This window comes from Labeo rohita, chromosome 19 (genome assembly GCF_022985175.1).
Source record: "Labeo rohita strain BAU-BD-2019 chromosome 19, IGBB_LRoh.1.0, whole genome shotgun sequence".
NCBI classification, from domain to species: Eukaryota; Metazoa; Chordata; class Actinopteri; order Cypriniformes; family Cyprinidae; genus Labeo; species Labeo rohita.
The window spans coordinates 12,594,575-12,618,276 of record NC_066887.1 but is presented as its reverse complement, the minus strand read 5'-3'; the positions used below and the strand labels follow the sequence as shown (position 1 = coordinate 12,618,276).

Sequence of the window (23,702 nt, the reverse complement as noted above, 5' to 3'; positions counted from 1 at the left end):
TCTGTAAATAAATTACAGATTAGTAATTCTCTCCAACCTGTAATTTTGGTTTCACATTTTCTTAGGATCATCCCTCTTTTTCAAACAATACTTTTCATTAGTTTGGCCGAATTGCACTTATTCATCAACACTTTTAAGACACTCAGGCTGAAGTAACAGGAGTTGGCAGAATTGTTTTGATTTAGCCTGCACATCCCAAGGCTTCTTAAGTGTCTTTGTGTGTACGAACCTCTTATGAATGCCCATAATCCAGTTTTATTGAGAGAGGCAATTCTGCCTCTCAAAGTAACAACATTAACTGAGATGAATAGAACATCAATGGTGCAAAGAAAATTTGTGGCCCCCATTCAAATGGAATTGCTATGCAGTTTCAATTGGGTAAACATAGATTTCATTTTCCTTCTTCTTTCTCCTCTCCATTTCTGTTTTAACAAAGAGGCCTGGAGATGTTTAAATGGAAATAAATGCAACATGACAGAAACAAATTCGGCAAACATTGCATATGAAGCAGGTGCATTGGTGATGAAAATGCAGTGAGGGAGAAGGAATGAGGATGGAAGTGGCTCCAGTGGGGCTTAGATCATATTGGTGCTGGAGATCTTTCATATGATGCTCTATGATGAGACTGTGGCGTCTGTGTATGTGACAGATTGATCTGTCTAACTGTATTCAGGTGAACTCTCATCTTCAGAAATCAGCTGGCTGTGAGTGTCAGCCAGTTCACGGCATTCGCTGTAGAGCTAAACAAACATTTACAGAACGGTGTGTCTTTTTATGATACTACTTTTGAAGTTTGCCTTCAAATAAGATACAGCTATGTTCATTAAAAAGTTTTTAAGCTAGAAACAAATCTTCAGTTTCATAGGAGAAAGAAAATAATAAAGTTAACATTTACACCAGGTCATAAAGTGTACTGTATGTTTACTGCTGCATTAAAGCCCTGTTTCATTGCACGTTTTCTTTCATAACAACGAGCAAATCTCCCACAAGGTATTGTGGTCTATCTCTTAATTTTGGTTTAATATCACTATTTTCACTGATTTTCTGCATAGACAGCAATGCAACTACCACATTAAATGCCCAGAAAGGTAGTAAGGACATCATTAAAATACTCCATGTGACTTCAGTGGTTCAACCTTAATGTTATGACGTTACGAGAATGCTTTTTGTGCACAAATTAGGGCTGTCAAACGACAGAATAACAGAATAACAACAAAATAAAAGTTTGAGTTTGCCTAATATATGTGTACTGTGCGTAATTATTATGTATATGTGAATACACAAATTAATGTTTATATTTAAGAGAAATATGTTATGTACAAAATATTTGTATTTATATATCATATAAATTATGTAAAAAATTTTAAGTTCAGTCAACTCAAAAAAAGTTTATTCAATTTGAAATGTTAAATTATACTAAGTGACAACTTAGATAATTGAGTTGAATCAACTTAAAATTTTAAGGCAGCTGGGTTACTTACCCATCTGTTAAGTTTAGCAAACACAAAAATCTAAGTTGTTACTTAGTACAGCTTAACATTTCAAGTTGACTAAACTTATTTTAGTTGACTGAACTTAAAATTTTAAGGCAGCAGGGTAACAAGTTATTTTAAGCTGACTCAGCAAATTGTGTTATTTATTTTTTACAGTGCAATACACACACATACATCAGGCAAACTCAAACTTTTATTTTGTATGCGATTAATCACGATTAATTGTTTGACAGCCCTAGCACACAAAAGTGTTCTCATAGTTTCATTATATTACGGTATTTTATCAATGTCCTTACTACCTTCCTGGGCCTTGAACGTAGTAGTTTCATCGCTGTCTAGGCAGGGTCAGAGAGCTCTTGGATTTCATCAAAAATATCTTAATTTGTGTTCCAAAGATGAACGAAGGTCTTATGGGTTTGGAACAACATGAGGGTAAGTAATTAAGGACAGAATTTTCATTTTTGGATGAACTATCCCTTAAAGTTTACAAACATATCAACCCTAAAACACAACACAATAATGCGAAATTCTAAATATCAAACTTGTTAAATTAGAAATATTAATGAAAGCTATTTGGCCCTAACCACATACCCGTATTTCAAAATCCTCTAGATTTTACTGTAAGTACAGTAGGAGGAAAGTGCAGGAGGGTGTGTGAGTGTGTATGTTAACTTATGATGCATAGAGAAGGAGGGATTTGACCTCATGACCTGCCGGTGGGTGACTCAGGGGGCAAATATGCAGAGATGCGAGTCGGTACCAGTGTGTGTAAAGGCCTGCAATCTGTCTCTCCCACATGCGTCCTGTCTCCGGGGAGCAGAGGAAGGATACTTTCGCTTGGGTACCTCTAGACTCCCACAAGACCCACGAGGTGCAAGTCCCACCCGCAGCGCTCTAACCACAAGCTTCTGTTCTAATGGCTTACAGGTGGCGAGGCAGGAGACAGAGCTTCACACACTCTCACACTTTAGGGGCACAAGCAAAAATATGAAATGTTTAAGAAATATTACAGGTTCAATTCAGGTTAAAAGGGATATTATGTCAACTGTGGAACACAAAATAAGATACTTTTAAAGTTGTGTCAGTTTTTTTTTTGTTTGTCCAAACAACGTTTTTGGGTCAGTACCCAACTGACTTTCATTTTATAGACAAAACAGCTCTTAAAAATATCATCTGTTTTGTTTTGCAGAAGAAAGAAAATCATACTGGTTTGGAACAACATGGAACAACTCCCTTTAAGCTAAATTTATTTACTACATAAAATAACTAAGACTTGTATCTCAGTTTGTAAACACTGGGATAAGTGTTCAACACCTATTCAAAATTTTAATTTTGACTGTTTACTTCTGCAAATTTCATTTTAGTTGCAATCTACTTTCAGTTTGCACCTGATGACCCACGTTAATAATATTTCATCCCATCTCAGCCATAAACAAATCAGCACGGATCATAATAATTCTGATAATAAACATAACAGAGCTGATTATCTCTCGCTTCCTCCAGATATCATTGCTGCTCATTTAAATCTAAATGTAGCGAGCTGAATGGGCCCATGAGGAGCCATGTGTGCCAGTGTTGGGGCTACATCGCGCCAGCGTTATTGGTCCGGTCTGGTCGTGAGACTATGATTAGGGCCACAGGTGTGCCATTCTCATTCCCATCATTAAGTAGGGGCTTGGCACTGATAGGTGCTCGCTTTGGCCACACAATGGCTGCCGCAGCTGTCAAAACATATTATGTGTGCAGCTTCCCCATCTCTACTCTTCAGCTTGTACCATAAAACACACTGTAATTACTCAACTGGACAACCAGCTCGGCCTCCCTTAGGAGAACCATGTCAAGACACACACCTGAGGGACACGGTCCCTGCTGGGAGAAGAGAAAACACGTCAACAGTTGGCCATTTTCTCATGATCCTCAGTGTAAATAATGAAAGAGAGGGAGAGAGAAACCTTCTTGATGCAGTCTTGTTGTAGGGAAGACTGGGTTGTTGTTATGTGTGCTACAGTATATGTCAGTAAGTATAAGGTTTTGAGGCAAAATCCAATTATACAAATGCATTTTTTCTCTCCTAGAGTGATTCTGTATGTTGTTTTCAAACCAGTTTAAAACCTGCTTGCATTAAAATATCTTTTTAAACTAAGTGTTTAAATGCTCGGCACCTTTTTTTAATTTTTTTTGGTAGTGTACACACATGCATACAATGTACAAATTTTTTACAAATGTTTTTGAAAGAAGTCTCTAATGCTCACCGAAGCTATATTTATTTGATTAAAATACAGTTTATTATGATTTAAAGCAATTTTAAACTGTAATTTATTCTTGTGATGGCAAAGCTCTAAAGTTTGATGCTAAAGTTTTTTAGCATCAATACACCAGTCTTCAGCGTCACATTATCCTTCAAAGATCCCTATAATATACTACTTTCTTATTATTATCAGTGTTTTCAATTCATTTTTTTTTTTTTTTTAGGGTTCTTTGTTGAATAGAAAGTTACAAAAAACAGCATTTATTAAAAATTGACTTTGTATTATTATAAATGTCTTACTAATTAAATAAATAAATAAATAAAACTAATTTCTTTCAAAACATAAAATAGTCTTACTGACTTTAAACTTGAATGGCTGCAGAGGAGTAAAAATCTATGTAAACAAAACAAAACAAAAAACAAAACAAAATGCAAAACAACATGAAATGACATACTATGACAAGACACTAAAAACCCAAAACGACACAACATAAAACAAAACCAAAAAAGGGTATGAAATGACACGAAACACGATGAAACAAAACAAAACAAAATGACATGGCATGGCATGACACAAAACACAACGACATGACACAACGTGACAAAAACTTAAAATGACAAAAAATGACAAACGCACCAAAATCAAACAAAACAACACAAATACACACAACACAAAACATAAAGACGAGACATAAATGACACAGAACACGACTAAATAAAACAGCACAAAACAAAACGAAAACAACACAAAACAAAATAACACAACAACACAAAACAAAATGGCATGACATAACACAAAATAACTAAACTCAACAAAAAACAAAACAAAATGACACGAAACAAAAAAAACAAAACAAAATGACACGAAACAAAAAAAACAAAACAAAATGACACGAAACAAACAAAACTACATGAAATGACAAAATGTGATGAAATAAAATGAAACAAAACAAAACAACATAAAATGACAGAACTAAACAAAACAACATGACATGACAAAACAAAACGACATGACACAACATGACAAAACAACATTAAACAGAACAAAACAAAAAACGACACAAAATGCAACAAAACAAAACAACAAAATGACATGGCACAACACAAATCAAAACAAAACAAATAACCACAAGAAATGACACAAAATGTGGCGAAACAAAACAACACAAAACAAAAGAAACTGACATGACACAAAACAAAAAATGACACAAAATGCAACAAAACAAAACGACACAATGACACGGCACAACACAACACAAAACAAATCAAAACAAAACAAATAACGACAAGAAATGTCACAAAATGTGGTGAAATGAAACAACACAAAACAAAAGAAACTGACATGACACAAAACAAAACACAAAACAAAAAATGACAAAATGCAACAAAACAAAACAACACGACACGGCACAACACAACACAAATCAAAAAACAAAACAAAACAAATAACAACAAGAAATGACACAAAATGTGGCGAAATGAAACAACAGAAAACGAAAAAAACTGACACGACACAAAACAAAACAAAAAATTACAAAATGCAATAAAACAAAACGACAAATTGACACAGCACAACACAAATCAAAACAAAACAAATAACGACAAAAAATGACACAAAATGAGAAATTGTGATGAAACTAAACAACACAAAACAAAATGACGACACAAAACAACACAAAACAGAACAACCTGACACAACACGACATAAAATAACAGACAAAAAAATAACAATACAAAATGACATGAAACGAAACAACACAAAACAAACCAACAACAAAACAAAACAAAACATAATACACAACAAAAACATTAGATGGGGCTGTATAAAGTGTCAGGTTTGTGCATATGTACATGAAGCTGTGTGTTTCGTCAGGGATATTTGAGAGTCAAATGGCAAAACATAAATACTGCTTTTTCCAATGGCAGGTTGAGACACCTGTGCAAACTGTCAACACACATGTAATGTTTTGGAGTTCATGCAGCTTGAGTGCCATTGACATTAAAACAAAAGGGGGGAAGTCTTTATAAGATATTCAGACATTCATTTTCACTTTTCTGTTCAATATTTAATTCAAATCTTTATGCTGAAATTACAATTTGCAATGAAAAAAATGTTTTAAAAGATTACAATGTAAAACAGAAGCATTTTAACTAGTGAACTGAACAAATTGAAAATAAAACTATAATGCAAGTCGTGGGACAGACTGAATAAAGTCTTGATGTTTGCCTGTTGGGCTCTGATCAGACCTGAGTTTGCTTCACATGGGATCTCATGAATGGTCTCTGTTGTGTTCATTCTCCCACAATCTGTCCCACTATAATATCACAATGCACTAAACATCTAGAATGACCATTGAAAAGAAAAAGCAAAGAAATCAGAGGATGAAAGACATCCCTTCATAATTTGAGCCATTCTTTGAGAGAATATCTCTGGCGTTGACCCCTACTGACCCGCAGGCCATGCCGGGGTCCCTCACTGGTCTTGTTGTAGGGAGGGACGGCGGCATCTGTGAGCAAGAGTGGCGGTTGGTCTCTCCTGCCCTTGGGGGACAGCGGTGGACCTCAGACAGAAAAGAGCGGCGGTGGACGTGTTTAGCGCCTTTAATTGCATACTCCACCCTGTGCCCTTGTTACGGGGCAGTGCCCCTGCTTTCATGCTGAGGGCAGTTCTCATGGCCCCTGCTAGTTTCCCATCTTTCCCCAGGGGCCCCACACAGACCTCACTGTTCACTGCAGACAGGAGACCCTCAGCCAGGTGAAATAAAGACGACTGGCTTCAGGCAAAAATAGTGAGGGAGGGGGAAATGACTGGTTTATGCAGTGGTATATGTATGTACACAGATGTAGGTTTCACAGTGAGATCACTCTCTCCTTTCACAGCATCTCTACTCATCCTTTGCCATTGCTGCCAAACTGTAGCCACTGACATTACACTAATGACTTATTCTAAAAGAATCTATTGATATATAGACACAAACTTTACTTAAGGACTTGACATAAAAAAAAGAACTTTAAATTATTTAGACTTTACATATATACTTTAAATTAATCATTAAATTATTAAATTATTTTATTATTATTTAAATTATTAGTTTCCCCTTTAAGGGTGTTTAGTGGCCTATGGCGAGGTGTTTCCTTTTTAAGAGTTTGGCTTCTTGTGAGTTTATTAAATACAACAACAACAAAAAATAATAATTAAATAAAACAATCAGTGACATTTTAGTCAATATTAAGGCCTTTATTAGACATCTTTTTTAAAGAAATAAGGTTATATTTCTGTTTGTAGAGTGAGTGTACTTTTTCTTGAGAGAAAAACAGTTTTGCCACATAATACATACATATATAAGATTTAAATTATATAAATTTTAGGGTTGTCAAATCGATCAATTGCGATTAATTGCGATTAATCACGATTAATCACCTTCCAAAGTTTGTGTTTACATAATATGTGCACACACACACGTAAATATTTCTTAAATATACACACATATATACAGCACACACATATTGTGTAAACACAAACTTTTATTTTATGATGTGATTAATCATGATTAATCGATTTTTATTATTCATGAAGTGGGAAAATGGATAATAGTTGTCACACTTTTAATCTAGTAAATATTTTCAATAAATTTATCTATAAACATCTACCATATACTACAAAAAGCTACCAAACATTCCCACCATAATTCAGGTTGTGTGCAACAAAACAGGTTACGTATGAGTATCTTGAGTATCTTTTGTCAGCAGCTTGTATATATTTAGTTTAAAGGTCAGGGAAATATTTTCCCTAAGACAAAAATAAGTTTTGTCTTATTTTGCATTCTTACATTTGCAAAATGACGCAAAAACATGAGGTAAATTAGCAATGTTGCTATAATCCTGTATGTTTACATTTGTGTTTACTGATGTTAAATCATTTGCATTGTCTTATTTAATCAAAAATAAAGAAATAAACAAAAACTATGAAAACCCATAAGACCCCTAGAACCAGTCTACCTATAAACTGACATTCAAGTCACAAGTATTAATATTTTATGTAATTTGCTTCTTGAGTAAAATGATCTCATTTCAAGAATGGTGAAATGTTTGTACTGGATAATAAGAATATCGCACTGATTAATAACAGATTCTTAGCAGTGTGACTCCTTGATGAATTGTGTTTTGAGTACCTTATTATTTAATGGAGTGTAAATGTACACTGAAAACAAGTGAAAATGCGCCACAGCAGAAAGACAAAATCCATTCATTAAATATGCATTCTCTGAAAACAAGCCTTAATCTTATGCAGTGCTGTTTCTCAAGTAGATTTATCTTGTTTCAAGGATTTTTAAGATCATTATCTAGAAAATAAGATAATGTTATCTCTATTAAGAATAGTTGTCTGTTTTTTTAAATCAGTTTCATAATGTTAATTCTAGTTTTTACAGTCTAATGTGAATTTTGTCTTCTGATATACAATCAAAGCATTCCTGAAAGGCTTTATCTCTCCCCAGTCTTTGCACCTGTGGCTCTGGGATATTTTCTGTACAATTTAATTCTGCGATACGCGCTGGCTGTTGCTTATCAAGTGGAGGGCTGGATGTTGTGTGTGTGTGTGTACATGTGTGGTTCCTGGTCTGGACAGGAACTGGCAATGCGCCACGCTCTGACGGCCAGCCGGACCAGGTGCGCAGAGCCCAGGTGTGTTTCTATGAATAACACAATGAGCCAGTGCAAACAGAGAGCGAGAGAGATAGGGGGAAAAGAAAGCATGCAAATAGACAATACGTAGTGTCATAGCTCACCTGTTGAACACCTGCGATGTGCTGTCCAAAACACACAGATACATATTTCAAAAACGGATTCTAAACTGCTTAATATTTATTCGTCTCTGTTTACCTTCCTCTCCCCGGTTATGGATGAATGCAGCAGCACTCTTAAACAAACTCATCATTCACATGAATCAGATTTCACTGTGTCCTTTTTCCTTACACATTCTCTTTGGGCTGCTGTACTCTGATATTAAAAGCACATCTGGGATTAGGGATCCAATCAGGCTGTGTGATAGGCTCAGAAATCCTTTAAGTCTGGCATTACCACACACCTCACAAAACACAGAGGTGGTTTAATCCACACAGCCGTCGATCCTGCTAATGCATGCACACGTCGTGGCTGCGTTCTGTTCCCTACAAAAACACGCCGGTCTCCGAATGGCCCTAATATGCAAATCTATCATTACTTTAGTTTTCATTGTGAATGTTGATGTCTGGTGAGGTATTGTACTCTCGTATTTGAGGTCTAATTTTTAAAGGTGACTTTGGAATGAAGGTGAAGTTGGTATGATTATTTAGGGTCTTCATGAAATGTCTGCAAAATACTTTGGTTAAAAATCCTCAATTGTCATGTAAAACAACCTTTTTATGCTGTCAAAAACAGCTCTGTTCACAGTGACCCGTTTCAGTACATATCTACTTAAATAAACTACTGCACACTCCATCCCTCTTTTCTGTTTTTTTTTTTTTTTTTTTTTTTTTGGATCAGGTTTAATTTTCTGCATTTTTCACATCCGTAGCAAGCATTTTGAGAGGTGTTTTAACAGTTTAGAGCCACTGTACAAGCGAACGCCAAAATCCAAAATTGCATCTGACAAGTTCATCCACTTCGTCTTGCAGCACCAAGCACTGAAAAGGTCCTTGTACACTGAGTTCATAGAACTTAGTGGTCTTCTTCATAATTTGTGGCTCCAGTAACGCTAGCAAAGCATCAAAGTTTACTGACATTCTGAAGTAAACTTTGAATCGCCCGGGATAATCCCGCAGCTCCTTAAGGAGGTGCACACAAAAAGTATTCTCTCCTTCCTCTCTATATCTTATATTTGGATGGACCCAATATGTCCTTTCTTTTTCTCTTTAGAAGAAGAGCATGGACAACAAAACATCCTCACTGCTTGAAGATTTCATTTTGTATTGTTTTGCGAATTTTTCCGCAATGGATGAATTAATACACATCGGACTCAGTGTGCAAGGTTTCTGTGCGTGACGAATACGAAAAAAGGCATACGAAAATTTCAGAGACACTCGTCACATATTGACGATTGGTCAGGACCCCTTGGCGTCGCTTTTTGACGCCCAGGGTACCCCTTCAGCGTCATTTTTCGACGCGCAGGGTCCTCCATTGTTTTCAGTTGTTTGTCTTAATTTAATGGTTTGCATGCATTTGTAAAAACAGAAATTATTTTAGATAAATATATACATTCATTGGAACACCTAACCCCACCCCTACCCTAAACCTACCCACTTCTGAACAATATGAAACACGCAACAGGCAAATATAAGTAAAGTCACAGGTATTTATTGCAAAACTGACCATAAACAAGCAGTATAAAAGCATTACAAACAAGTCCTGTTGCATTCCGAGTCTTTTGAAGCCTTACGATATCTTTATGCGAATAACAGAAGGTTTTTAATCGCTGAAAATGATCCCGCTCCGTTAACGCGCTCACATCTCATTCAAGAAGATACACCCGAGCATTAGCATGACGCAATCGGTCACGAGACACATACCAGCCAATGGCATTTCACAACAGCATGACACAATCAGTAACGAGACACCGAAGAGCCAATAGCATTTCACAACCAAGGCTCGCTTCTTCTGGCGGCATTTTTTGAATTCGCGCACAGACAGACTGCAGCAGCACACGGGACGGCGGACGGAGACGGCGATCGCGTCTATTCTGCTCACAAATCAATCGTTTTGCTTCGGAACCCTTGGAATATTAATACTTTTTGAATAAATTATGAATATAGTTGTAATTGCCTGTTATATCTTGTGTTTTGTTGACAAATGGTTAGGTTTAGGGGCAGAGGTTGGGTTCAGTGTGTAAATAGTGTAATAAATTAAACTATTTTGACAGTTCGCATTGAAAAAAAAATAAAAAATTACACCCCAACATATATGCAATAATAGCAATATTATTACCCAATATATAATTTAATCATGACAATAAAATCCCCCGTGCCTTTCGCGTCAGCACATTGACGCCAAGGGTTTCTTATGTTAAGTACTGGAGGACCCTGCACGTAGAAAAATGACGCTAAAGGGGTACCCTGAGCGTCCAGAAGTGACGCCAAAGGGGCCCTGCCCAATCGTCAATATGTGACGAGTTAGGAGTGAGAACGTGTTGTGCAATGACCTTTATGTTCACTTTTACAACTTCAAAACCTGCATTGTTTACAAAACGTTGTGGCTACAGCTGCTCGAGCGCAGAGAAAATGGCGGACAGCGTACAACTGGCTGAGGGTGGAAATATGCTAATACGGGACAGTCCATCAGCAGTTGTGGGCGGGGCCTGGGCAATATGATGTCATACTGCTCAGAAAAACTAAACGGCTTGATAACTGAGAATGTTTAGTTTTTTGGGGGATTTAAAAAAACAGTGAATGGATTTTTTTTATTGTATTGTAAATTCTCCAAAACTGTTCACCAAGCTTACAATTAAATTTCATATTTAAAATCACCAATGACATCTGACGAGAATGGCCTTATTAATATTGTTCCTTATGCTCCAATAGCGTTAAAAAAAACAACTTATTTTTCAGGGTAGATCAGCCAGTGCGCATGTGCAGTAAACGCATGTCTCAGAATGTTGACTGTTTCTATATCAATCGGGATTTCTAACGGCAGCTGCAGTGACGTGCTGACTTTACTAATCAACGATTGGCTCTTTCATTAAGAAGGCGGGGCTTCGCAGCCATAATGAGCGTTGCATCTTTCGCCATTCAAAACTATACAAGTGACAAGTCCTGGGTATTCTATAGTCTTTGGTAAAAGTGAATTTTGTATCCGATTTCTCTTTTAAATAATGGCCAAAATGACAACAATAACAACAGCAATCTTCCCCCCCCCCACGCACTGGTCATTTTGAGCTTTTGGGGCTTTATAGAGTGTTTTTTCAGACAAGTGGACAGAAAACATCCAAAATACACTTTTAACGGGATAGTATTCCCAAAAATGTTTTTTTTTTTCACCTACTATGGAAGTCAACTACAGTCAACTGTTTGGTTACCAACATTCTCCAAAATATCTTCTTTTGCGCTCAACAGCAGTAGAAACCCATACAGGTTTGGAACAACATGAGGGTAAGTAAATGATGACACAGTTTTCATTTTTTTTGGTGAACTGTCCCATTAAGTGCTAATGTTATTGCACTTTACTAGTTCTATTAATTAGTAATTAGCTTTAGTAATTAGTTTTTCCCTTGCACTGAGTCAGAAAACTTGACAGCTTTATTTCAATCTATATTTTGAAGGTTTTAACAGAGGGGTTTGTTCACATACTATATCACTCGCTTGGTTTTATACGACATTTGCTTTCTAAAAAGATGGTGATTTTTTTTTTTTTTTTTTTCTGTCTGTTGACAGTAATTTCTGTTTGAATAAGTGATTATGAGAAATGTCTGAAGTCTTTCAAAAAATGTCAACAAAAATTAAGCAAGAATTTTAAACCCGGCTTTATCCATTGTTCAGATTTATGCTCTGGTAATGCAAATAAGTGCATATTTAGTTTGACAGGGTTTCATTTGCATATTAAACATTTTAATGTATATGAATATATGTATATATTCAACTGTAGTGTTAAACACACTTAAAATAATGTATATTTACTAAAAAAAATACCTTGCATAAGATATTAGCATTTGTTTTCAAAAAAATAAATGATGTTAAGTGAAAACTAATTACATTTTTGTTTGATTGCCAACTATTTGGCAACAAGGTAAAAAAAAAAAAAAAGATATAGTAAGATATATTGTCTGAAAACTAGTCCCTAATTGTGATCACAAAACTTTATGGTGTAGTAATAAAATTTTGGAAATTTGATGGCCATAAAAAGTCCATTGTCTATTGTGTACATAGTGTACTTGTACAAGTACTGCTTACACAGACATCACTATCACATTAAACAGCTTTCAGCTGGTCAATAAGACAAATCTAGCTGACTAACTTCGTGAAATATGCATGGGGAATTTTTTTTGCCCTATTGTCAAATGCCCATTTGCAAGGATTCCTATTGAAACAGCAAAAACAGAGGTATATGTGGCTGTATTTCCCAAGATTATGTTACAGATTAGGTTATGTTGGCAACATTAGGATGTACAGATTGTTTTTTAACTGGAAAATAAGACAAAAATATAAGAAAATGATCCGTGGCAGTGTATTATTCCAGTTAAAACATTATTTTCATTACTGAATTAAATAAACTACTATGCATTAATTTTTAAATAGAACATTGACATATAAAATATATGTAACACTTACATGAGCAAATGTAAAAATCACTCAACCAACCAAAATACAAAAGTAGATCAAATAAAAACGTCTCTTAATAAAAAAATAATAGTTCGCCTCAAAATGAATAGTATAAAAATATGCATGGATTATATAATTTAGCATTTAACCTGCACTCACATCAACCTGGTGACAAAAAAAAATCCACAATAATTATAATTATAGTCTTGTTTGAACTGTTATTTTAAGATAACAGCACATCTTAACTGAGTGTATGTATAATATAATATATTGTTGAAATATGCACAAATTTTGATTTGTTCTGTGAGTGATGGATTTAAAGCTCTTTATAGTAGCGTGCATCAGACAGCAGCACAATCTGGAAATCCAATTGTATAATCATCCCTAATTGTGAATATGATGCACAGACTCTTTGAAATGCAAATACGCTGCAGGTAGCATGAAAGCGTTACACTAAATTCTTTGGGGGAAAAAAACGCACGTGTGGGAGAAGAAAGCAAAAATAACGAGGGACAGGTGGAGAAAAATAGAGATGGGAAAAGAATGTTGTAAGTGAGACAGAGAGAAATGAGAAGGTAGGTGTTCCCTGTGTGGGATTAGAGGCTGCGTGTGATGTGGATCATGAGCTCCGGTGCCGCCAGCGCACCCTTAATGACTGAGTGGGATACTGTTACTGACACATATTGGGGCTGTGTTATAAGGCCTGCCAGGCCCACCTGTCACATAGGAATACGAAGGGAGGGTAAAAGAAGAGAGGGGATACGAGGGTAATAGTAAGAGGGAGGAAAAACTATACAGAGAGGAAGAGTGAGAGAGTAAATGAGCCTCTCCTGAGAGTGACCCTCCTCTCGTCTCTCGCCTGTCTGTCAGTGCTGCAGGTGTCTGCGCAGTCAGTGAGAACGACTGTGTGCTTCACTGGAGCATGCAGCTAGACCTGGAAGTGCTTGGAATACTGAACACACACACACATACGCAAACAATAAAACAAGCTGAGCTGCTCTGAATGCTTACAATCCTTATTCTGTATCCTTGTGTATCACAGGTTGTAGATGGCATTGTTCTGGATGGTTCTGTCTTTTTATTTTGTCATTTTGTGGCTTTTAGCCCATGTCTTTAAAATGAAAGTTCACCCAAAAATGAAAATTACCCCATGATTTACTATCCCTCAAGCCATCCTAGGTGTACACGACTTTCTTCTTTCAGATGAATACAATTGGAGTTATATTTAAAAATGTCTGACACTTCCAAGCCTTATAATAGCAGTGAATGGCTGTTGAGTTGTTCAAGTCGAATGAAGTGCATCTATACATCATCAAAAAATATGGGAGCTATGGGAATTGATGAATCAACAAAAAATATCCATATTTAAAACTTTATAAAGTGTAATCTCTAGTTTTTGCTAACTGTCATGCACGTTCATGAGAAAATGGCATTCCAGTGGATGACATGGGATGTAGGTGTAGTGTACATTTTTTAATATAACTCTAATTGTATTCATCTGAAAGAAGAAAGACATATATACCTAGGATAGATTGAGGGTAAGTAAATCATGAGGTAATTTTCATTTTTGGGTGAACTATCTCTTTAAGCTTTGAGGTCATTTATTTACAAATAAACTTCTAATTTTATCACATGAGCTTTTAGCAGATTTTAGCTACTGTACACAGTTTCATCTTCTAGGAAAACAGACCAAAATCATTGATGACTCATCCTGCACCACACAGATTTTTGTCCAATCAAATGCTTTAGAATAGGAATGTCCCTCCCCTCAATACCAGAGGACATGCCCTCATCAAGTAATTAAATGGGTCTTGGATGGAAATACTATATTAAATATTTAACTATTTATTTTATAATTTATTTTATTAGATTTTATTTTTAAATATATATTTCTTGAGCAGCAAATCAGTATATTAGAATGATTTCCCAATTTAAAATATATCAATATAGTTATTTTAAATTGTAATAATATTGGACAATATTACAAAATAAGTTGAGGAAACAACATTTTTTTATTTTAACAGAGAAGATTACTCATTTCTTTACGACTGAAGAAAGAAAGACAAGAACATCTTGGTTGACAATGGGGTGAGTAAATTTAAGACAACTTGTGAGCACAAAATGTTGCTAATTATTGAGAACATAATGCAGCATAGTACAGAGCATGACGAAGTTCATCTGAAGTTCAACAGATCAGCCTGGAGTAAAGATTTTGAAATAAAGAAATGGTTCTACAGCCGTGTACTGCAGACACTTGCATAAATCATCAATTTAAGTGCAGCAGTGCACAAGTCTGAGCTGTTAATTTCAGAGGCTTAACTTTTAACACTTACTGAAAGCAAAAAGCATGAGGAGAAATGCAGTTACATTAAAAAGCCAGAGGCAGCTGACGATGGACTGGTTGCAGGTCTAGCAAGACTGAACACTTCCATTTCACACTACTTCTGGACCATGATTATGATTCATCACAGAACCAACAGCATTTTTTGTCTGAGGGAAATGCATGTACGTGTGTGGGAAGCTCTCTCAGCTTTAGCAAGCAGGAGGTGGACCTGAGCCGAAGTAATTACTCCAGCTGACATACTTCACATGACTAATGAGACAATCTCAGGCCACCGCAACCAGTCCATTTGTCACCCAACGCTACGGCGCCACAGAACGCAAACTCCTGGCAGCGCTGTTGAGGTCACGGTAAACGCTGCCTCTGTAGCACCTGATTAATTCCCATGTAAAGGCATGGAAATAAAATTCAATTGATCATTTCCAATTAGCTGAGATCTCCAGGATGACAAGGCGGCCAAGGTCATAGAACCTTTTGTAGAGCACATTAATTACAGCGAACCATGTAAGGACTTTTTGAGATCTTATGACGGGCAGCGTGTCAGAAATCGATATGAATGTTGCAGGAAATGTACCATAGATCAATGAGAGCAGTCAGCCAGCAGCCCTTCCTTAGGAATGAAGGTAACAACAAAGACAGCCATGAGATGAAGGTCAGAGAGCTAAACTGTGAAAGTGCACAAGGTGAAAAGGTTCAATAAACACTGGGAAGGAAAAGTAAAATTCAATAATATGACAGTGGGGGGAAAAATCATAATCAAAATGCATCACACCCAGTTTTATGTCATTAATGCAATCAAATGACTTCAGAAGGTTTAGAATAAAGCACTTGAGTCTTATGGACAGGATTTTTGATGTTTTTTTTAAATGCTGAATCATACATATCTATATCTATATCTACCTATACATCTATACCTATCTATCTATCTATACGCGAAATAACTATGAATGTTGGAATCATTTGCACACATTTATGCCAGTATTCTGCAAGAGCCCTCATCAAAATGATACTGCTTAGAAATTTAAGATGCACCATTGATGCCTAAGATGACAGCAGCACATTCATAAATACATGCAGCGGCTACAGTAGCTGTAGAGATAATTACGGATGCAGTGCCATTTTCCAGAGCTACATTCAGCTTCCACTGTTTGCCCACTACTGGCCACCTGTTGCTGCTAATGAGTGTAGTGGGGTGTGAATGTGAACAGCTCCCAGCTGTAGCCCAGGGTTCATGAACTAACACAGTGATACTGGATATAATTGACATTGGTGGCATTGGGCATGGTTAGGCCGGGCTCCTACAGTTTAACTGCCATTGACTTAATGACCGAGGCAGAGGGGTGCTCACATGGCTAACCCGAGAGCATGTGGCCTCACGGGAGGGTTTCTACAGCCAGGGCAACCATGGCAACAGCTGAGCCTTACCTGCTAACTTACACAAACATTGCCCGCACACACCCACATACAAACACTAAAACCCAGCTCCAGAGGTTAACAAGGCACAACGACATGGAAGGAACGAGGGGACTTCCTTATAAGCCAAGTTCACAACTAATCTATATATCCGTGTTATATATTATCAACTATCTATCTATATGTCTGTGTAATATATAACCAACTATCTGTCTGTGTGTAATATATATAACCATCTATCTATCTATCTATCTATCTATCTATCTATCTATCTATCTATCTATCTATCTATCTATCTATCTGTCTGTCTGTCTGTCTGTGTAATATGTAACCAACTATTTATGTCTGTGTAATATATAAACAACTATGTCTGTGTGTAATATATAATCATCTATCTATGTATTTGTGTAATATATAACCAACTATCTATGTGTGTAATATATAAACATCTATTTATCTATCTGTCTGTGTAATATGTAACCAACTACTATTTATGTCTGTGTAATATATAAACAACTGTCTGTCTGTGTGCAATATATAATCATCTATCTATCTATATGTGTAATATATAACCAACTATCTATGTGTGTAATATATGACCATCTATCTGTCTATCTATCTATCTATCTGTCTGTCTGTGTAATATGTAACCAACTATCTATGTCTTTGTAATATATAACCAACTATCTGTCTATGTGTAATATATAACCAACTATCTATCTATATGTTTGTGTAATGTATAACCCACTACCTATCTATATGTCTGTGTACTATATAACCAACTATCTGTCTTTGTGTGTAATATATAACCAACTATGTCTATGTGTGTAATATATAACCATCATCTATCTATCTATCTATCTATCTATCTATCTGTGCAATATATAACCAACTGTCTGTCTGTGTGTATCCGTCTATATAAAATATATATCTTTAATTTTAATTTTTTATGCTGATAAAATATATCAAACTTAAATATTTTTAAGTTTTTGTATAATTTGCCATTCTAATTTTAAACCCCTAAATTTAGTGATGAATGACTGCGGAGATGACAATAATAAAAAGATTTAAAGAAGAAATTATGTTTATTTATATTTGTATAGAATCATCCTTTAAAGATACCCCCTACTAAGTGTGCAGTAAACACTGTGTAGGGACCTTGTGAATCTGAACACAGCATGAGTCTTTAAATGTGCACAGGGTGATGTGCTTCGGTTTCGTAGTGTGTTTGTTTGGCATTAACAACTCGAACGCCACAAGGCACTGAAACAGATACAATTTATATGTCGCACATTGTTATACGATTTCGAAAATGAACACAATAAGCTTTTATCAGTATCAACATGTTTTGACAATGTTTATTATTTTATCTCAAGTATGATAGAAACAAGAGAAGAAAAACAAGCAAAACAGTCAACAAGGAACACGAGACTCTTTGTTTTGGTTCAGTTCAGTCTCACTATGAAAGAATTTGGAAAGCTCTCGAGTCCAAATCAAAGACAGGCTACAAAAATGTTTTGTCCAATAGGGTATCAATCCTTGAATTAATGATAACAGTCAGACGTCCCAGGAAAATAAGGGCTGAGCAGCAAAGCAGTTGTCCTGAGTTAGACACATATACCTCATGCAGGGAAAGATAAAACAACTCTCACGGCCTGGAATGAAATAAGTCGTTGCTGTGCGTTTGTACGAGATCCAATGCGCTATACAAAGAGAATGTAAATGAACTTTGAATGTCATCAGCTCCAGCCTTTCATTTTCCACCCTACGTCTCGGTCTTACTCCCACGAACGCACACACACAGGCCCAGCAGTGTGGAAAGGAAGCACTGGATGTCAGAGACCAAGGCAGGGCCATGCGTTTTATCTTCTGAGATAGATCAAAAGATGCACGCTAGCTAAAAGTAACAGCACCTCACGCTGATTGATTATGCTTCAAGTGCTGTTTCTATACGTCTCTCTAGAGGTCACATACACGCACGCATACAAAAGCAGACAGCACATCAAGGTCTACGTGCTAATGTTTGGTATCTTCACTGATGCTCTTTTGGCTTTCAATAACCGAAGTTTGTGGTGTTTGATATTCTAACGAGCTGCACAATGACGAGGAACGACACAGAGAATGTCAGCATTACACACACAAACAATATCACAGATTGCCTCTGATCTCCAGCATTGAGATGTCTAGATCTGTAAGAAGTGTTTGTGATATGGAATGCAATATACCTTCTTGTCTGCCTGATTTATCTGAAATATCTATTTTTTTTCCCACAGGATTGGGATTTTTTTTTCTTTCTAAAGGATTATGTAATAAAATTTCAACCAATTTGGTTAAAAATAAATTTATCTGTGCTAATACACAACAGAAAAGACAGTTCACCCAAAATTAAATTCTGTCATCATTTACTCACCTTCAGAAAAAAAATGAGCTGCTCTTTTTCAATCAGTGAAAACAAAGATGGACCAGGAGTCCCCAGAAGCCATATAATAGCTTTGTCACTGATATTTAAGTTGCTATTCAGTGAAAATCTAGTGTTTGATAGTATGATAAACAACAGACTCGAAATTGTGATATAAATAACAGCTTTTGTGCTTCATGCAGAGAGCCAAATGCATTTCAAAAAACATGAGAGTGAGTTAAAGATGACAGAAATTTCATTTCTGGGTGAACTATTCCTTTAAAACTCAAAGATCCAAATGGAAAACAAGCTGGTTCTTCAAATCCCAAAGCTGTGGGGCATGTGAAGCTTTATTAATAATCAAAAAGGATATCAAGGATAAGCACTGCATAGGAAAAAAAAAATCTTAACTTCATGCTTCTATGCACTTTAAGACTCATCTTCGTTCAGCTTCTGCTGGTATAAAAGGCATAGAATGGGACAAAGATGTGTAATACTATGAAACTACTGGTACACCATGGGTTTAGCCATTCAGAATCCTCTGAAATGGCGTCTGTGAGAAAAGTCCTTCAGTCCATGTCCACATCCAGATCCAGCTCAGTGCTCAGGTTGAGGTAGAAGAAAGCATAAACGCCTAGCAGGAAGACCAAGACAGCCACAATGACCAATATCATGTCCTGCAATCAGAGAAAAAGAAAACCCTTTTACTTTTTTGCAAAATAAGAATGCTGTAAATAACTATTAATAAGAATTAAAGCAGAGCACCAGCATCAAATTAATTCATGTTAGACACAAGGATAATGTATTTAAAGGTAGTTCAGTTGAAAATGACAATTCTGTCCTTAAAGGAGAAGTCCACTTTCAAAACAAAGACTCACATATAATGTACTCACCCCCTTGTCATCCAAAATGTTCATGTCTTTCTTTCTTCAGTCGTAAAGAAATTATGTTTTTTGAGGAAAACATTTCTGCATTTTTCTCCATATAATGGACTGATATGGTGCCCGATTTTGAACTTCCAAAATTCAATTTAAATACGGCTTCAAACGATCCCAAATGCGGTTGTAAACAATCCCAGCTGAGGAAGAAGGGTCTTATCTAGCGTAACGATCAGTTATTTACATAAAAAAATAGAATTTAAATACTTTTTATTCTCAAACACTCATCTTGCCTTGCAGTTCTTGAACTCTGTGTATTCTGGCTCAAGACAGTTAGGGTATGTCGAAAAATTCAGACCGTATTTTCTCCCTCAACTTCAAAAATCATTTCAAAATCATCCTACATCGCTGCAGAAGTACCGACCCAGTCTTTGCAAAGTGAACATGCAAAGAAGATCAAACACCCTTAACAAAAAAGCTAAAACAGCGATATAAGACGATTTTAAAGTTGAGGGAGAACATGAGATGGGAGTTTTTTGACATACCCTAACTGTCATGAACCGGAACAGTTATTATTAAAATAACTGATCGTTGTGGTAGATAAGACCCTTTTTTCTCAGCTGGGATCATTTACAACCGCATTTAGGATCATTTGAAGCCGCATTTAAACTGCATTTTGGAAATTCAAAATCGGGGCACCATAGCAGTCCATTATATGGAGAAAAATGCTGAAATGTTTTCCTCAAAAAAACAATTTCTTTATGACTGAAGAAAGAAAGACATGAACATTTTGGATGACAAGGGGATGAGTAAATTATTTGTAAATTGTTGTTCTGGAAGTGGACTTCTCCTTTAATTACTCACCCTCACATTGTTCCAAACCCGTACGACCTTCGCTCATCTTCTGAACACAAATTAAGATATTTTTAATGAAATTTGAGAGATTTCTGACCTTGCATAGACAGCAATGCAACTACCACGTTCAAGGCCTAGAAAGATAGTAAGGACATTGTTAAAATAGTTGTGTTGCTGTCTATGCAGGGTCAGAAAGCTTTCGGATTGCATCAAAAATATCTTAATTTGTGTTCTGAAGATGAACAAAGGTCTTGTGGGTTTGGAATGGCATGAGGGTGAATAATTAATGACAGAATTTTCATTTCTGGATGAACTATCCCTTTAAACTGCTAGCTTGAGCAGCTTGTGAGCACCATGACTTTGATGTGGAAACATAATGACTTTGAAATGTGCAGGTTTATTCTCACAAATACAGGTAAAAACATTTTGCGGTCTGAAGCCATAGAAGAACTTTTTAAAGTTCAATAAAGAACTTTTTATTTGACAGATTTTCAGAAAAATCAATGCTTCATAAAACTCAGAAACCAACTGATCTGATGAACCTTTTTAAATCTACAAATAGGGGAGCCTACATACCAAAAAAAAAAAAAAAAAAAAAAAAATATTGATCAGACAGCTCTTTGCTAGACAAGGTGCTACGCTTTCATTTTTCAGAGTGTTTATGTTGCATTATTAAAATGCATATTTAATACTGCTTTAAAACACCTATGTGTTCTCTAGCAGTTTGTGAATAAAACACTCTCCTTTTCATTCCATGATCATAGACACAAGACCGATAATAACCAAACACAGATATGTAATTCACACCACAAACGCGCAGCAGAAGTATCAGTATATTTTGGGCTCTTTATCTTTCCCCTTGCTGTGACACAAATAGGGTTTGGCAGACCCAGCAGGCTCAGAGAAAGTTAATCTCCCAGAAATGTCTTTGTTCTAATTAAGAGTTGTTGGGAGCTTAATGCCCGAGCTAAATTGATGATGGCTGAAGGAGTGGTATTCAAGCATGAATTAGATTTAAAGCAGTCATTTATTACCTTTTGTGTTAAATTACAATCCTCATCAACCTCTGTTTCATTAAGAGCACTCAAGTATTTAACAAAGCAATTGTTCTTCATCTTGATAAGTCGTTATCCAACTTTCTAATCAAAACTTGTGTGGTTCTGGGACTTTTTTGCCTCGTTGGAACATTCACAAGTTGATGTTTTTCAAGAAATGAACTACAATTAGAGAAAACGGCAAGTACATACTGAAAGCTGCGAGAACTTTCTCTGCTCAAAAGTTTATACACCTTGTAGAATTTTTATTTATTTAAAGGTATACTTCAACCAAAAATAAAAGTTGGCTTAAAATGTATTCACCCTCAGGCTATCCAAGATATATGAGTTTGTTTCTTCATCATAACAGACTTGGAGAAATTTAGTATTGCATCACTTTCTCACCAATGAATCCTCTGTAGTGAATGGGTGCCTTCAGAATGAGAGTCCAAAATGCTGATAAAACCATCACAATAATTCACAAGTAATGCACTCCAGTCCATTAATTAATGTCTTGTGAAGTGAAAAGCTGCATGTTTATCAGAAACAAATCCATAATTAAGGTGTTTTAACTTTAACCTAAAAGTGTTTCAACTTAAAAAAGTGAGTGTTTGTGCTGCCTTAAAATTTTAAGTTTAGTCAACATGAAATGTTAAGTTGTACCACATTAAAATGTGGATATTTGAGTGAAGTAAACTTCAAATATTACGGCAGCACAAACACTTACTTTTTTAATTTGAAACAACTTTTTTTTTTTTACAGTGTATTGTTTCTGGCCAAAATACAACTCCAGAATTAATAATAACGCTTCGTCCTTCATTTCTTAACTGTTTTGGACAATTTTTGCTTGTTTCTCCCCTAATTAATCTCTGGAGAAAGCAATATTATGGATTATGAATTAATATTTTAGCCAGAAGCAAGGGTTTAAAAAAAGCTTTAATAAGTCTTGATGGACTTGTTTCTTACAAACACAGTTTTTCAATTGATACAACTTTATTTGATGGATTAGGGTCGTATAAATGACTTATTATTAATTATTGTGATGTTTTAAATCAGCTCTTTGGACTCTCATTCTGACGGCACCCATTCACTGCAGAGGATCCATTGGTGAGGAAGTGATGAAGAAACAAACTCATCTACATCTTGAATGGTCTGAGGATATGGAAAGAAAAAAAAAGGAAAAAATAAATAAAGAAAGAAAGAAAGAAAGAAAGAAAGAGGGGTGTGTAAATCTGAGCACAACTACAATACCAGTCAAAAGTTTTTGAACAGTAAGATTTTTAATGTGTTTTAAAGAAGTCTCTATCTCCTACATTTATTTGATCCAAAATACAGCAAAAACATTAACATTTTTAAATATTTTTACTATTTAAATATATTTTAAAATTTAATTTAACCTGAAAAAAATTCAACATAATAATAATAATAATAATAATAATAATAATAAATGTTTCTGAGCAGAAAATTTAAATATCAAAATGATTTTTGAAGGATCATGTGACTGGAGTAATGATGCTAAAAATTCAGCTTTGAAATCACAGGAATGAATTAAAAAAAAAGTTATTTTAAATATTAAAAATATTTCAGTATTTTACTGTTTTTGCTTTACTTTGGATCAAATAAATGCAGGCTTGGTGAGTTTTTAAAAAACATTAAAAATCTTACTGTTCAAAAACTTTTGACTGGTAGTGTATACTTGTATATTTGCGAGGCAATTTGATCAAATAAACAATCTGTGATTACAAACAAGACCTT

General features: G+C 35.5%; 1 protein-coding gene across 1 annotated transcript in view; it reads right to left on the bottom strand.

The window, feature by feature from the left end:
• Positions 1 to 18,448: 18,448 nt before the first annotated feature.
• triqk (triple QxxK/R motif containing) overlaps positions 18,449 to 23,702 on the bottom strand; it is a 29,627-nt gene continuing 24,373 nt past the window's right edge. The window contains exon 4 of the mRNA XM_051137423.1: positions 18,449 to 19,857. Within this exon, the coding sequence (XP_050993380.1) occupies positions 19,750 to 19,857 (108 nt within the window). The 3' untranslated portion in view covers positions 18,449 to 19,749. The remainder of the gene's footprint in view (positions 19,858 to 23,702) is intronic.